General features: G+C 51.5%; 1 protein-coding gene across 1 annotated transcript in view; it reads right to left on the bottom strand.

Moving 5' to 3' along the window:
- Positions 1 to 275: 275 nt before the first annotated feature.
- The window catches only part of CAMK2G (calcium/calmodulin dependent protein kinase II gamma), a 59074-nt gene continuing 44147 nt past the window's right edge, over positions 276 to 15202 (bottom strand). The window contains exons 13-21 of the mRNA XM_021718017.1: positions 14138 to 14170; positions 11640 to 11708; positions 10439 to 10483; positions 8277 to 8325; positions 6975 to 7088; positions 4982 to 5057; positions 4520 to 4614; positions 2790 to 3034; positions 276 to 2290 (exon numbers count right to left, since the gene is read on the bottom strand). Of these exons, the coding sequence (XP_021573692.1) occupies positions 2802 to 3034; positions 4520 to 4614; positions 4982 to 5057; positions 6975 to 7088; positions 8277 to 8325; positions 10439 to 10483; positions 11640 to 11708; positions 14138 to 14170 (714 nt within the window). The 3' untranslated portion in view covers positions 276 to 2290; positions 2790 to 2801. The remainder of the gene's footprint in view (positions 2291 to 2789; positions 3035 to 4519; positions 4615 to 4981; positions 5058 to 6974; positions 7089 to 8276; positions 8326 to 10438; positions 10484 to 11639; positions 11709 to 14137; positions 14171 to 15202) is intronic.

Here is a 15202-nt window from a genome sequence, read left to right as displayed (position 1 = left end):
CTCCGCGCGGGCGGGGCCCGGGGGCGGGGCCAGACGCTTAGCCCATCCCTTAAGGGTCCAGGGCCCAGGGCCCAGGGCCCAGGGCCTCCCGCCCCACACCAAACTCGTCTCAGCAGCCCGTTGGGTTAGTGGCTGTTGAGTTTATGAGGAAGTTGTATTCTAAAAAGGGCTCAAGAGGAGTGGGAGAAGTCGCTCTCTCCAACCTTGGTAACTCTCTCCATCCCTGCTAAAATATAAGCCTCTGGCCATTGGCCTCCAACAGCAGTAACACAACGGACTGTTTAAAGGTTATTTTATTAAATATCTTCAGTTCAAGGTTTCATTGTAACAAAGCTATGAAGGGTCTACCAACATTCAGAACAAACACTAATTATTTTTAAATTATTTCTATGTCATCATGCAAAAATTCTGCATCAAATGCCTTCCATTTCCTGTTTAAAAGGTGATTTTAATAGTCTATTGTCTATAGATGCTGACATTAGCCCCAGAAGAGGAGTAAGAATGCTAAGAAGTAGGGCTGGAGCAGCCATATGAAGCTATGGGTCTCAATGAACTCTAAGACCATTTGTCTTCAAGCCAGCAAAACCAAATCCTGTGGTGAAGGGATCTGCGTGCTGGCACTGCAGGCTGCAGGACGGGAATGGGCACATGCCCAGGGACTGGGACATGCATGAGGTGCTCAGAGGAGCCTGGCTAAATCCAAGCACCAGCACCTGTGAGTATATGCTCTTCTCAGCTGGCTCCAAAGTAAACCTGTAGCTTTGCCTCTTCTCCCAGCTCTTGTGCCTCCTGAAGGTAGTCTAGGGAGCTGGAATCTACCCACCTCTTCCCCCAAAAGTGCAGATACTTGTGCAGATAAACCTGCAGAGTTGTTTTGGGGGAAATCAAGGCCATGACCAATTGCTCCTCCATTATCTTCTCTGCTAACTGTCAGGGTATAGATCTTTCTCTCCTGGAATGGGACTCCTTGAGCACAGAGAGGGACAATGAATGTGGAAGCCTTGGCTCTGGACACCTCTTTTGGGGACATGCAGGGTGGGGGATGATGCCCATGCAGATTGTCCAGCTGTAAGCCTATACTTCAGTTGGTCAGTAAAGAGGTTTCTTTAAGGAGGATACCTCTTCTTACCAGAGCAGTCAGGTCAATTTCAAAGACAGGAAAAGAGATGGACGTGCAGCAAGGGTTGAATAAGAAGGGAGGCAGCCCTGAAGGCAGCCTGAATGCATAGAAACAACCACCACCTCTTATCCCGCTGCCTCACTCCTCCCATCCCACAGGGGCACTCGGCAGAGGGCCCAGGCCCAGATGAGGGTCAGCATGGGGACCACCACCATGAAAAGGCAAGACAAAGATGGTCCAGATCAGCACAGAAACAGAACTGCCAAAGGCAGCAAGGGGAGCCCTGGCCAGGGCCTGGCTCGCTCCTTGCTAAGTTATAAGAAAACAAACACGAAGCAAAGCAGCAACCCCTTCCCCTTCCTAGCTGCAGGGATCAGGCCTCAATATCAGGGTCCACGTGCATTGTGCATCCTATAGAAATGGATGAGTAAGTGAGTGCATGTCAGACTAACACGAGGTTTCTCATCAGCTTCATCACGGACACACTTCTGCAGCACCAATTCTCTTTCCTTCTACACTAAATAAAACAGTACAGCAATGTCCGGGCCCTCAGTCCTGAGGCCACTGCTTCTCAGCTGCCTTCACAGCAGGCTGGGAGCTATGCATTCTCTTCCCAATAGGCCTGATGGCCACGATGTTCTCATCAGCCTCATTCTAGGCGCCTGTGCAAGTTCTGAAGAAGTCCATTCCTAGACCTGGGGTAAGCAGGCCACCTCAGGAGCTGCAATCATATCACGGCCCCCAAAGCTCTGTCAGAATTCTTGCCTGGTCCACCTGAGTCCATGGGGGCCAGAGGCCAAGCTCACCTCTTCAGGGCTGGTGGGTGAGCCCACTGCTCATGCCAGGATGGGCATCACACAAACTCCTGCCTTCTTGCCAGCCCAAGGGCTATTGGTGGTTTTAAAACGCATCATGGTACGGATTCCATTTTTTTTTAAAACAATCTTTTTTCTTTTTTTTTTTTTCTTAAATGTAAAAAACACCTCGGTACAGCAGAGACAGACACGAAGGGCGGGCGGGAGGGCTGCATGCAGGGGCGTGCATTGGCTGCTGCCGCTTTGTAATTTAATTGTTTTAAACCTCAAACGAACAGGACTGCCGCTGTCACTCAGGCCCTCCAGAGCCACTGGCTGCGAAGGTTCGACCTCCGGCTGGAATCTCCTAATGCCCCTGTCAAACAGGACAGAACGTGGTAACAGAACAGAGGACAGTGAGCACACAGATGAGTTCCAGGGACTTAAGCACACTACACACGTCTGCCTGAGAAGGTGGCAAGTCTGCCTGAGAAGGTGGGGGAAGGGGGATGAAGCTAATGTTTAAATATAACACTGCCTCACATTTGCTGAGCATTTACCAAGTGCTTTACTTATAGTATCTGAATTAACCCTCACGAGAATTCAGTGAGGTAGGTAACACTCTTTCCCTCTTTAAGGAAACTGAGTTTAAGGAGGGGAAGTAACCTGTCCGAGGTCACCCAATTTGGAGCCAGACCCAAGTCTGTCTGATTTTCGAGCATAACTTATTGTGACTGTTCTGCCCAGTCTTTGCCTCTCCTCTGGGATGGCCCACACCTCCTCTCCCAGGGCCGCCACCTCCCAGCCTTTGCTCCTTCCTCTGACCCCACGTGTCCCAGCCCCTTCCAGCCCCTCTCCCCCCCAACCAGGTGCACCTGTGGCTGAGCTCACTGCAGCGGTGCGGCAGGGGCCCCTGAGCAGTGATAGTGGACATTGAGCCACTTGCCATCCCGGCGGTGCCAGACCCGGGTCTCCTCTGACTGGCTGGTGCGAGGCCGACCCTGCCCGTCGATGTACTGGGTGAGGCGGATGTAGGCGATGCAAGCTGCGTCCTCCCCAATCACGTGGACGTGTGGGTTTAGGATGGTGGTATGGATGGGCTTGCTGTTCTTGGACAGGACTGCAGGGGGCAGGGCAGGGTGGGGTAGGTAGGAGCATGTCAGGCCTGGGCACCTGCATTTTCCTCCCAGTCTGCACCTCCAAGTCTCACTCTCTCTCCTGCAACCATTCCCAGAGTCTCCAGGTCCCCCCAACATCCTCCAGTGGCCAGGATACCCCATCACATTAATCACATTAGTCTCCATTATCCAAAAGGAAGAAAAAGGTAAGTAACGATGATGGTAATAGCAGCTACTCTTTTAATTGGGCGTTGTACTGGGGCTTCACATGCACAAACTGTTTTCTTGTTTGATAATGTTTTTCTTCATTATAAGATAGGGAAACAGGCTCAAGGAGTAATTTGCCTAAATCAGGTTTGAACTCAGGACCATGTGACTCTAATAAAGTCTATGGATTTTTCTACTTTGTTAGACTACTTAGATTTCCTAGGGGTTAATTTGTCCTTAATTAGGGCTGCAGAGCAAAACCATGAATTTAAACCATTCACAACTGATTTGTTCTTTTTTTTTTTCTAAAGGCACTGAAAGTTAAATAGAGTCACCAAAGCACCAAGTTCAGGATATTCCCAGGACTCTCAGGATCCTCTGGGGAAAAGGCAAAAGAAGTTGGATTGCCATTATCCGCATATGCTGTGCAAACTGTGTTGCTTTTATTGAGATTCACATTTTAGTTCAATTCAAATGTTAGACAAGGGCTATATGAGACCTTTCCTAGAACTAATATAAACTCTTGAATTGCTTCTGGCTAACAGAATGACTTAGATAGCCGAGGGTTTACATATGCAGCTGAGATGTGAAAAGAGGGTGGGAGTCAGTAGAGAAAATAGTGCCTAAATAAAATTCAGGACAGGATGGGGAAGGTCCAGGATATAATGGGAAGGAAAAAAGGAAGGAGGGGGAGGGTCAACAGAGTAGAAAGACAGGAGGGGTGAGGATTCAGCTTCTTATTCCCTGGGACTTCCACAAACTGTCCAGAATGTACACCCCACCCTCCTCATCCAGGATGCCTGCCTCCCTCCGTATTCAGGAAGATTCTAGCCACAACTTCCAATCTCACAAATCACCAAGAGCGCCCTGTTACTTGCTTGCACATTCTTATCCTGGTTTTAATTTCCTCTACTGTGAAACCTGCAGACACAGAGCTTCATTATTACTTGCTAGGATCATCTCAACCTAATCTCAAGGGGTTTCCAATCCATTTTGGAAGCAGGTAAGGCTTAAGAAATACAGTGACCCTGATTGTGGTGACTGGCACTGCCATGAGGTAGCTGCAGAATGAATGGGCACTCATGGCTCTGGAGCTGGGCCTTCAAAGGTGCCCGTTTCAGACTATCAGGGCACAAGGAGGTACACATACAGAGTAGGGGTGCAGCAGGAAGGTCAGATAAGGGAAAAGTGGGCAACTTGGATAAGAAGGTAAGCAGGGGACAGAGGCAAAGGAGGTGAAGGGGCAGGCAGGAGTATATCAGCAGCACGAACCCACTCACGATTCTCAAAGTAAAATTTATGGAAATCCATCCCCTCCACGAGGTTACCAAGAGCCTCCGGCTCAAAGGAAGTGAGGCCTGGATCACAAATCTTCCTGCAAGGGAAAAAAAAAGCAGCCTGTCAGGCTTCTATGGAGTTACTCATCTTTCTTCCTCATCAGTGGCGGCTATCCAGTAGTGACAAGTTAGCCGTGGGCCATGCCTGACAAGACAGCTAAGATCTTTGGGGCCTGCCTGGTGAACTGCTCAGCCCTGCCCTCTAGGCCCACTGCCAGGACACCATGGGTGAGCTCAATTACAGGGAATCTACTTGGAAAGGCTCCCAGCCTATCGTCTGGAGTTTAACTCAAACACTGTGCCTACGGCCCAGCCTTCCCTTTTCCCAGGCTCCTAACTGCTTTTTGGAAGCAGGGAAGACCTTGAGAGACAACTTAGGTCACAAGGACATGGGTCTCTACTCACGTGTAGGCCTCAAAATCCCCATTGTTGATGGCTTCAATCAGCTGTTCCGTGATCTTAATGATCTCCTGTTTTCGCACTGTGGGGGTGGGGTAAAAATCCACCAATTTACCTGCTGGGGAACCTCCCAGTGACAGAGAGCCTTCCCCAATCCTTCAGGGAGTCCCCTGTGATCTCTATGACAAAGACATCCCTCTCCTCTGTCTTTAAGGTCCTTGGCAGGAAGAGCAAGCCCACTTTTCTTTTCTACCTCTCTCTCTGGTGTAGGCCACAGACCGCTTCATCCTGAAGCCTGTGCATTAGTTATGGTTTTCTGGCCTTTGCCTCTCTATCAACAACCAGGTTGTAGAAAACACTCTCGTCTTTAACAGGTGAGGAGCCTGGAACGTCGGGAATGCTGTGTATCCCCTCCCCAGCAGGTTCAGCCTCTCTCGGAAGCATCTCTCAATAAGACTGTTTCCACCCCCCACTTACTTCTCTCACCTGAAGGGGCTCAGTCAGGTCTCAATCACCACCCACCCTCTTAGCTCTCATTCAGTAATCCAGAACCTAGCCTTGGGCTACAGCCAGCCTGTGAGCAGGAATCTAGCTAGGGATGAGGGCTCCATGCGATGAACAGAGCCCTAGGATGGATGCTTCACCCTCCTCATCAACTCCATAGGACTTCTCTGGGGTAAATGATCTTGGAACTGTACAAACTCTTGGCAGCCTCTCACCAGAGAGACTGGTCCGTTTGCCCTGGACAAGCCTTGGAAAAGCAATACTTCTCATACCAGCTTTCATGCCAGGACATGTTCCTCAGGAAAACCAAGACAAGGCTCAGACTGACAGGCAGGCAGGGTTGGTGCCCTCAGAGCCCCCCGCCCTACCCCATCCCAAGCCAACGGACAGCTGGTGACGTCCTGATCTCATGGGCAGCTCACTTACAGGGAGCGCCACTATTAGCAGGGGGTGCCGCCAGGGTCAGTGAGGGCTCGGATTGAGCTCAGGCTAACCCTGACCCGAGCCCCGGGCTGGCCCAGGCCACAAGCCTTTCCTCACAGGAGCGAGAGGCTGCAAGACAAATGCAAGCATTAGAACAGCACCATCACGGCACAGCTGGGCCACCACAGCCGAGGAGCACAGTTAGGAGGGGTAGTGCAGCCCAAGGTGCACCCAGGAGGGGCCCCCACAGCCATCAGCACCACTAGGTGGGCAGCTCAAGGTGAGCAAGCAGCAGGTTAGGGGAACCAGTGAGTTCGACCCACTTTCTAAAGAAGCAAGCAGGTATGTACACACAACACACACACCCTCTCCCACCCCCAAACCCATCTGGAGGACCTGACTGGGGCCCTGTGGGTGAAGAGGGTTGTGTTTAGAAAAGAAGTAGACAAAGGCATCCTCTAACACAGACATAGCTAAAAATATAAATATGAGCTACCGATAACCCAGCAAGGCACTGTATCAAGACTTTCTACGATCTTGTCCGTTTTTCTTAACAATGCTAGGAGGTAGGTGCAGCTCTGGGAGGTTAAACTATTTCACACACTTTTGGAGGTAGTGTTGCTGGGATTTAAACTCAGGTCTGTCTCACCCCAAACCACATGCTCTTAGTGTGATATTATGCTGAGCCTCAGGAAACAACACCGTGCTCGGCTACTGCAACTTTCCCACCCCCCCATTCCCACCCCTACACACCTGACATCTGACTCTGCCCTTCTTCCTGGCTCGGTGCTGAGGCAAGGCCCATCGCATATCCCAGTGGCTTTCTACTCCCTCCCTCCATGCCATGCTCTTCCACCCACTCTTCTGTAGTTCTCTGGGCCCCAGACTCAGGGGCCCCTGCCTGGTATTAACAGCGCCTCCAATCGGCTCCCCCACCCCTAGCAGAGGCCGTGCTCCCAAAGCTTACTAAGATGGGCAGCTGGGCTGGGCTGACAGCTCTGATGGGGATCCCTGAGGGGCTTCAGGATGAGCCAAGGAGACGGAAGCCAGAATGTGCCTCCCTCACACTTACTGGCTGAGGAGCAGAGAGAAGGCTGGGGCTGCATGCCTGCAGAGGGGGCTGTTCTGTCCCGGGAGCTCCGTCCTTCAGGCACCGAGCTGCCATTCCCAGTGCGGAGCGGGGCAGCTAGCCAGCCAGGGCAGGGCAGGGCAAGGCAGAGCAGCCAAAACAAACAGAACAAGGCAGGTGAGCGAGCAAGCCAGACAGGACCCAAGCCCGTGGCGCTGCAGAGCCGGGGCAAGGTGACGCCTCGGGCTGCTGTGGACACTAGACAACATCCCACGCCGCCGCCTCTGCCAGAGAGGCCTCCCAGTCGAGAGCACCAGGCAGGTGCACAGATCTGGGCTGTGGCTTCCAGAGGAGCCTTAAGACAGCCTGTATGAGGACCCCTGCTCCCAGGGAAGACGTTCAAGGGGGCAGGCCACAGGGTGAAGGTGCCTACTACTTAACTCTGCCAGTACCACCAGAGTCGAACAGATCTGGTCTTACTCCCAGCACTCTGGAGGAACTATTCTTTACTGCCTTATATATTTTCTATTATTTTGGTTCCCAACAGTTTGGGAACTGTTACTGTTCCTGGGCATGCTTTCTCAACTCTGCCCTACAATCTTTTCTGATAGCTTGGCCTAAGGTCACTTATTGAAGGCAAAGGGAACAATTTCAGGAGGCCAAACCAAAGAATAGGACAGAGATTCCCAGGGATCTGGCCTGTCATGCCCTCCCATATGCCCTGGCACTCTGGCCAGGCCCAAACTTAGGCTGGTGGTCCTTTAGGACAGTCAAGTGTGGCTTCACAGATGTCAAATCAGTTCCATTTACATCACTGAGGCCGGGATCTTGGGACTAGAATTACCAACTCATCCCAGGGTACCCAGGACAATCTTGGTTTTAAAACAGAAAGTTCTGCATTCTGGGAATTGCCTCAGTCCTAGGAAAACTGAGACAATCGGTCGCTGTGCTTACAACTCATGACACTTGTGGGCTACTTCTGCAGGAACCTGAGGTATCCCTGTTCTGGGATGTCACATCATTATCAGCAACAGGAACAGTTCTCTGAGCCCTGGCCCCTGGAAAATCTCTAGTCTAGCTATTCTAGATTTGAGATCAAAGAAGAGAGGCCTCTGCCCAGCCCAGCAGCATCAGACAGGGCCTCATACTGTGGCTCATGGAAAGCAGCTTTTGTGCCAAGTCCTCTCCCGGGAGTATAAGAGTCACCAATCCCAGTTCTGGGGGCAGACAAGACAGGTGGCCCAACAGAGCCAAGGTACCTGGGTCACTGCTGGGGTCCTTTCCCCTCCAAGGGCCAGTACTTACCTTTGAGGTCCTCATCTTCTGTGGTGGTATTGCAGCTCTCTGTGGAGCCCTGTAGGCCAAAAACAACACAAACAAAACAAAAAAACCCCAAAACACCCATGTTTCTATATGCCCTTGGAAACCAGATGAGCCAAGCAGAACAAAAGCAGAGTGCGTGCGCCCACAAGAGGTACAAGGAGGAATCACAGAAGGTTCCACTTCCACCCTTTCTATCTGACTCTTTTAAAACTTCAGATTCCCAAATCCCCTCCACTCAGTAAGCAGTACCATTTACTCAGTTACTCAGGCTGAAACCTGGAGTCACCCTTCATTCTCTCCCTTTTTCCCTTGTACCCCAGTCACCCACTCTAAAAGAAAATGTCAGCTCTACCTCCAAAATAAATCCCACGTCTTACCTCTTCTCTTCAAACGCACAGCAACAACCTGAGTCCCAGCTACCAGCATCTGGCACCTGCACTACTCCCGCCTCCTGGTCTATCGCCATGCTTGCCTCCTCCCCAGAGTGCTTGCCCATGACCAGAGCGATCTTTCAAAGTATAAATTAGATTCTGTTACTCCCCCCTGCTCCTTGCTGCTAGAATAAAGTGCAAACTCCTATGAGGGCCTCCGAGTAGGCCCTGCCCCTTTTCTGACCTCATCTCCCTCCGCCATTCTTCCCTCTGCTCCCCTCGCTCTTAGCTCTGCTTGATTTCTTCTAGTTCTTACACTAGCCAAGCCTCGCTTGCAGTTCCCTCTGCCCCAGAGGTGGCCTGGCTGCCTCCTTCCTGCCCACCCTTTAGCTCAGCTATTACCTTCTGAGAGAGGCCCTTTCCCGACCACTTCATTAAGGCCTTGTTTACACTGACTCTTTGCTTTGTGCCATTTTCTTCAGAACATGTATCACTCTTGGATTTTACCTTACTTGTCTGATTACTAGTATGTTAGTGAAAATACAGAAGGCACAAAGGGGTGACGTGATGGAGGATGCTCCAGGGTTTAATCACACTCTTGCCTCTGTATTTTTTTTTTTTGAGTTGGAGTCTCACTCTGTCGCCCAGGCTAGAGTGCAGTGGCATACTCACAGCCACCCCAGTGTTGACCTGCTGGACTTCGGCAATCCTTCCGCCTCAGCCTCCCAAGTAGCTGTAACTACAGGTGTGCACTACCACGCCCAGCTATTTTTTTAAAAATTTATTTTAGAGACAAGGTGTTGCCAAGTTGCCCAAGATGGTCTTGAACCAGTGGGTTCAGGCAATCCATTCGCCTTGGCCTCTCACAATGCTGGGATTACAGGTTGAGCCAACAACCCTGGCTTTGCCTCTGTTTTTTTAGCTAACATTTACTTTTTGTGTTTGCTTGTTTTTTGAGTTGAGATCTCACTCTGTTGTCCAGGCTGGAGTGCAGTAGTAGAATCATGACTCACTGCAGCCTCGCACTCCTGAGCTCAGGTAACCCTTCCACCTCAGCCTTCTGAATAGTAGGGACTACAGGTATGCATCACCAAACCTGGCTAATTTTCTAACTTTTTCAGAGAGATGAGGTCTTGCTATGTTACCTAAGCTGGATTTGAACTCCTGGGCTCAAGCAATCCTCCCAAAGTGCTGGGATTACAGGCATAAGCCACCATGCCCAGCCTATTTACTTTCATTTAAACTTCTCAATTTATGGAAGAAGATTCTATTACTATTCCCAATTTACAGATAAGAAAACCAAAGTGGGCCCTTGCTAAGCTATGGTGTGGCCTTGTGCTCTTTGAGCTATGGCCAGGCCATGTTTTCTTAAGCTTTGGCCTCCTCCCTTCCCTTGGGGAGGTGAATGCTCTCTTTCCCTCCCTCCCTCTCCAATTTACTTTCTAAATAAATTATACTTTCTATTCTAAAAACAAAACAAAAGAAAACCGAAGTGCATAGAGGTCAAGCAACTTGCCCAGAGGCATGAAGCCAGAATTCTAACAGGGTCTGCCTGATTGCAGAACTTGGGCTCAGAATCACTAAGACATAATGACTTTCCTCAAAATGAGGCAGCTGATGGGCACATACCACCTCAAGCCTGGCCTCTGTAAACACCTAAGCCTCAGGTGCAGCCTGCAGGCTGCCATCCGCAGGATCTGAAGATCCCTGTGACCCAGGCCACCTGTTTCCTGCTGACCTGGAAAGCAGGAGATGGGCTTGGAAGTCACTCACCTTGATCCCATCTGTAGCGTTGTGTACCACGGTGGTTTGTGGCTCCTGTGAGAGAAGATGAAAATTACCCTTCTGACTTGGGGCCAGATCCACAGCTCTTCCCTGAGGGACCCTAACCCTAACGCCCATAGACCCTGTGATGACCACTGAGGCCTGCCACCAGCCATCCCCACGAGACGAAATATCCTAGCTCAACTGGGCTTCCAGGCAGCTGGGAAAGCCCTAGATTTAGGCAACAGCACTGGCTGGTAAGGAGAGACCTGACATTTACAGAAGCAGATGCCCAGGAAGCTGAGAGGACAACGGCCTCTGTCCCTGATTCCTGCTGATCCTGAGGGCTCTTTCCACATGGGGGTCCAATGGGGCAAGCACATGGAAGAGCTGTGAGACTGAGGGCACCAGCAGGTCCTGCCAACAGTGTTCATCAAGGGCTGTGTGAGAGACAGGACCACAGGGAGACAAGAATGGTAAGGTCTCCCAGGAAGATCCAGGAGGCCGCTCAGCAAGCTGAGCCCAGGGAGCTGCCTGTGTCTTCCACCTTTTGTCTTCCCCAGGGTTCCTGGCTCTATAGCACTACATCAGGCCACATGAGGGTCTGCCGGAAGTAGAAGAGTAGCAGGCAAGATCACTCCTCCTTCTCTCCCAGTCGTCTCCCGACTAAGTCTCATGTTAGCCACTAATGGCAGAGGGCACTCTGAGAGCACACAGGGCCCCTGGGACCCAGGAGAGAACTCCAACAGCACAAGGCTCCAGGAACTCAGAGACTCCAGCCCTCCTTCCTGGCTTTGCAAAGGGGAGGCTGAGGCAGGTTTTACAAGGAGGCCTCCAAGAACTGAGGTACAGGTTCCAAGAAAGCTCCTGCCCTCTCCTTTTGTAAGCAACTCACCTTCCCGGCCCCCACAGCAGACCCAAAGGGGTCCCAACCTGGGGCTGGGAGGTTTAGCTGAGAGCCCTGATCACTCTTCCCCCACCCAACAGCGAAAGGGGCAGGAGCAGCAGTTCTGCCATGCAGGATGGAGCGTGGCCAAGCGGGACAATGAAGGGGAAGGGGCCTTCGGGGCAGCACACAAAGCAGCTTCCTCTATCGGAAACAAGAAAGGATCAAGGCCGAGGAGGCCTAGGAGGGAGGGCAAGAAGAGGAAGAGGGAAGAGGCAGGATGCAGCCAGGGGCAGAGGCGGAGAAGCTGTAGTCAGGAGGTACCATGGCCGTCTGCAAGGGCGCGGGCTCTTGGGCTGGGCTTACGAGACTGTTTTTGTTGTTGCTCTGTGGCTGAGACAAGAAAACAGATGGTTTAGTTCCTCCAGAGTCACCAAAGCAGCTCAGGTCCAACTCCCAGACCTCCCTTGCCTCTCGGCCTGGCCCGGAGGAGCTAGGCCTGAGGTGCCCTCCGTAACACTGTGCAGATGGGCGCAATGGCTGGAGAGATGTTCGGAGGAAAGGAGTATTTGGCGGGGGGCCCAGAGACCTAACTCTGGAGGCTTCCTCAAGGTCCCAAAGCCTTGTTTTAAAGCATGTCTCCAGAAATCTCTGCTCGTGCCAGGTGCCATGTCATTGCACAGTCACACCTACCCAAAGAAATGTAAGAACTTCTTCCCAATTTACAGGGGAAAGGAGGGTAGTTTATAAGCAAGCAGAAAAAAATTCAGAAACTCTGGGTCCCCTAACTGTGGGCAGCCTCCTGCTGCCCTTTCAACCCAGCACCTGTGATTTCCTTCTTCTTACAATACCAATTCGAAGCCTGATCTGAAAAGAGGAGGAAGAAGAAAAAGACTACCTGGCCTAAGAGATGGTGTCCAGAGAGGACGGGGGGATGATGACTTTGAATACGAAATACATTTGTGACCCCGGGAAGCAGACACAGGGTTGTGCCGTTCACCTTTCTGCCTGATAGATCTTGAACTTGATCACCTGGAAGCAAGGGCAGAGCTCCAAGGAGGGGCAGGTGAATCCCAGCAGAGGCTGTGGCATAGTTCCAGAGCCCAGAGGTCAACATTCCTAACAGCAACACAACCACCAGGGAAACCTCCTTGTCTTTTGGAACGTTACACTGAGTGGTACAGCAAGGGAGAGGCTGAGGTAGACTTTACAAGGAGGCCTCCAAGAACTGATAGAGGCAGAGAAGGATGGTAGGAAGGAAGGAGGCCAATCTCCAGGGTAGGAAGCCACGTCGATGCAATGTTCTCTGCCTCTTACGATTCCCAAATCAGTGCCCTCCAGAGAGACTGATTCCCAAATCAGTCTCTCCGGAGTCCCAGTGTCCCAATGTCACTGAGGAACAGTCTGATGCCTGCCAGTTCTTCGACAGTCATTGAGACAAATGTGTGGCTACTGTCTCTACACAGGGTGGCTAGAATGCACCTCTTCTGTCCAGGGACACATATGGTCGGCATCTTGACTTTTCGACTTCTTGCCTGAAGGCCTCTTAGACCAGACCTGAAGCCATCTATCCCTACTTGTTGTCAATGACTGAGACATCCCCAAACCCAGGGCTAGGCATGGAACCTCAAGCCAGGCACCCAGTGCTACAAGACTCCGCTGTACTCTGCAGGCTAGAGAAGAGGGGTCCCAAAAGTAGTCCAGCTGTAGATCTATACTCACATGAGCTCTGCCGTCTCCCATTCTCTCCAGGAAGGAGCAGAACCCTCCTAGCTCAGCTACTGATGCTGGCCTCCTGTTTGGGGCTAACTGGAGAAGCCTGCCCTGACTGCAAATTCCATCTGAGATCAAGACCCTCACAGGGGAAAGGACTCCAGGGTGCCCATAAAACCTGCCTTATCTGCAGAGGGCCAGGATGTCACCTGAGTGGTACCACCTCTGGTTTTAATGGATGGTTTCTTTTTTTCTGAGTTGGAGTCTCACTGCAGCCTTGACCTGCTGGGCTCCGGCGATCCTTCCGCCTCAGTCTGCTAAGTAGCTGGAACTACAGGCACACTCTACCACACCCGGCTAATTTTTTGATTTATGGTAGACATGAGGTCTCACCAAGTTGCCCAGGCGGGTCTCGAACCCGCAGCCTCAGGCAATCCACTCACCTCAGCCTCCCAAGGCGTGGGATTACAGGCTGAGCCTCTGAGCCCGGCTTAATGGATGGTTTCATAATGACTCAGGCTGCTGTGTTTCCCTGGGTTTCCTGCGTTCCATGACAAAGATGAGTTCACAGTAGTCTTTCACCTGGTCCCCTGGGGCTGGGTGGGCAGGATGAAACACCGGGCGCAGCTGGCTAGTAGGACTTGCGCAGGGGCAAGGCCAGGAGAGCGGGGTCCCGAGCTGGGAGCCTGCAACCAGCTCTTCAGCCCACCACACAGTTGTCCTTTGGCTGCCAGTCTACAGGAGGCAGCTGCTTGTGCCGGGTGAGCTGGGCCTCTCCTCCAGAGTACCAGTGAGTGAGGGTCTCTCTCTCTGTTCACCAACTGGCCCTGAGTGTCTATCAGCTTCACTTCCTGCCCCGGGCTACTGAGGGCTGTCCAACCTCCACGGTGGGAGGCGCCACACCACACCTTCCAATGCCCACTTTTGAGGCCACTGGGTGACCTTCGGTAATGGCCCCCGCCTGGCAGGACAGGCCACACCTGCCCACACAGCACAGACATGCAGTGAGAATGAGTGAAGCACACGCACATGGCAGAATGGGTTTGCGTGGCTGGCAGGCGGGCGCAGGCAGCATGGAGTGGGCGGATGGGTGGGCAGGCAAGGCTCACCATTAGGTGCACGCTGGAACTCGACTTCCTTTTCTGGACACACCACAGCACAAGGGAAAGAGAAGGGGAGAGAGGTGAGAAGAAGCACAGAGACACTGCAGGTTAGTGCACCAGCGTGGGCTCTGCACCAGGGGGAGAAGAGAGCAGGAGGAGACCCGGAGTCCAGCACCAGAGTTACAACAGCACACAGACCGACGGGTACTCACGCCCTTCTAAACCCCAGGAAAGGAGGCGCTCCTTTACTGTCGGGTTCACAGGCACAGTTTTAGAGTATTCTGGATGCCTCGGCCTTGCTCAGAGAAAGCCTCTTAAGGGGCTTAAGTCTACAAGAGTCAGTAACCTTTTGCTGCAAGTTTATAGGCCTGGGTTCATAAGCTTAGCTCACCCTGTAAGGTTATTTATTTTCTCTCATTACTGTAACTGAAATTCAAGTGAGCAGCTACCAGGTAAACAGCAATGGCTATCAGCTTTAATATCATCTGACTTCTGAACCTAGACTTCACCGTACCCCTAGACTGCTTTGCAGTTAAAGATGTGAAACGTTTTAAAATCATTTAACAGTTAAAGTGTGGCCTCTCATTTTTTGTCGGTATGGCCATGCTTGTTTAAAAGACTTGGATGTTTTATTGCATTTTGCAGTTAGTGGGAAAAAGAAGCACGGAGTGCTGGTGATTAAAATTGCAGTAAGCATAAAGACGCAGAGACGTAAGCCACAGGGGATGTTGAAAGCAGTGATTTCTTAGCCTCGAGATGCTCACAGACTTCATGTTCAGATGTGAAACAAGAGCATCAAAATAAAGACCACATGGAACACTGAAAATAGATCACAGAAGACTGTGTCTAAAAGGTGAAGGGTGATTACGAATTTTATGATTCGCTGGGGGACAGAGTTCCCCTTGGAGTGTGTCTGTCTCTTGTTTGATTTTTGTTTGTTTGTTTGTTTGTTTTTTGGGGTTTTTTTTGAGTCGGAGTCTCACTCTGTCGCTCAGACTGGAGTGCAGTGGTCGCTCACGGCCACTGCAGCCTCGACCTGCTGGGCTCCAGCGATCCTTCCACCTCAGCCTT

Source organism: Carlito syrichta, unplaced genomic scaffold (assembly GCF_000164805.1).
Source record: "Carlito syrichta isolate Samal-C Ts95f unplaced genomic scaffold, Tarsius_syrichta-2.0.1 Scaffold311707, whole genome shotgun sequence".
NCBI classification, from domain to species: Eukaryota; Metazoa; Chordata; class Mammalia; order Primates; family Tarsiidae; genus Carlito; species Carlito syrichta.
Note: the sequence above shows the minus strand (reverse complement) of the source record. Positions and strands in the feature narration are given on the sequence as shown.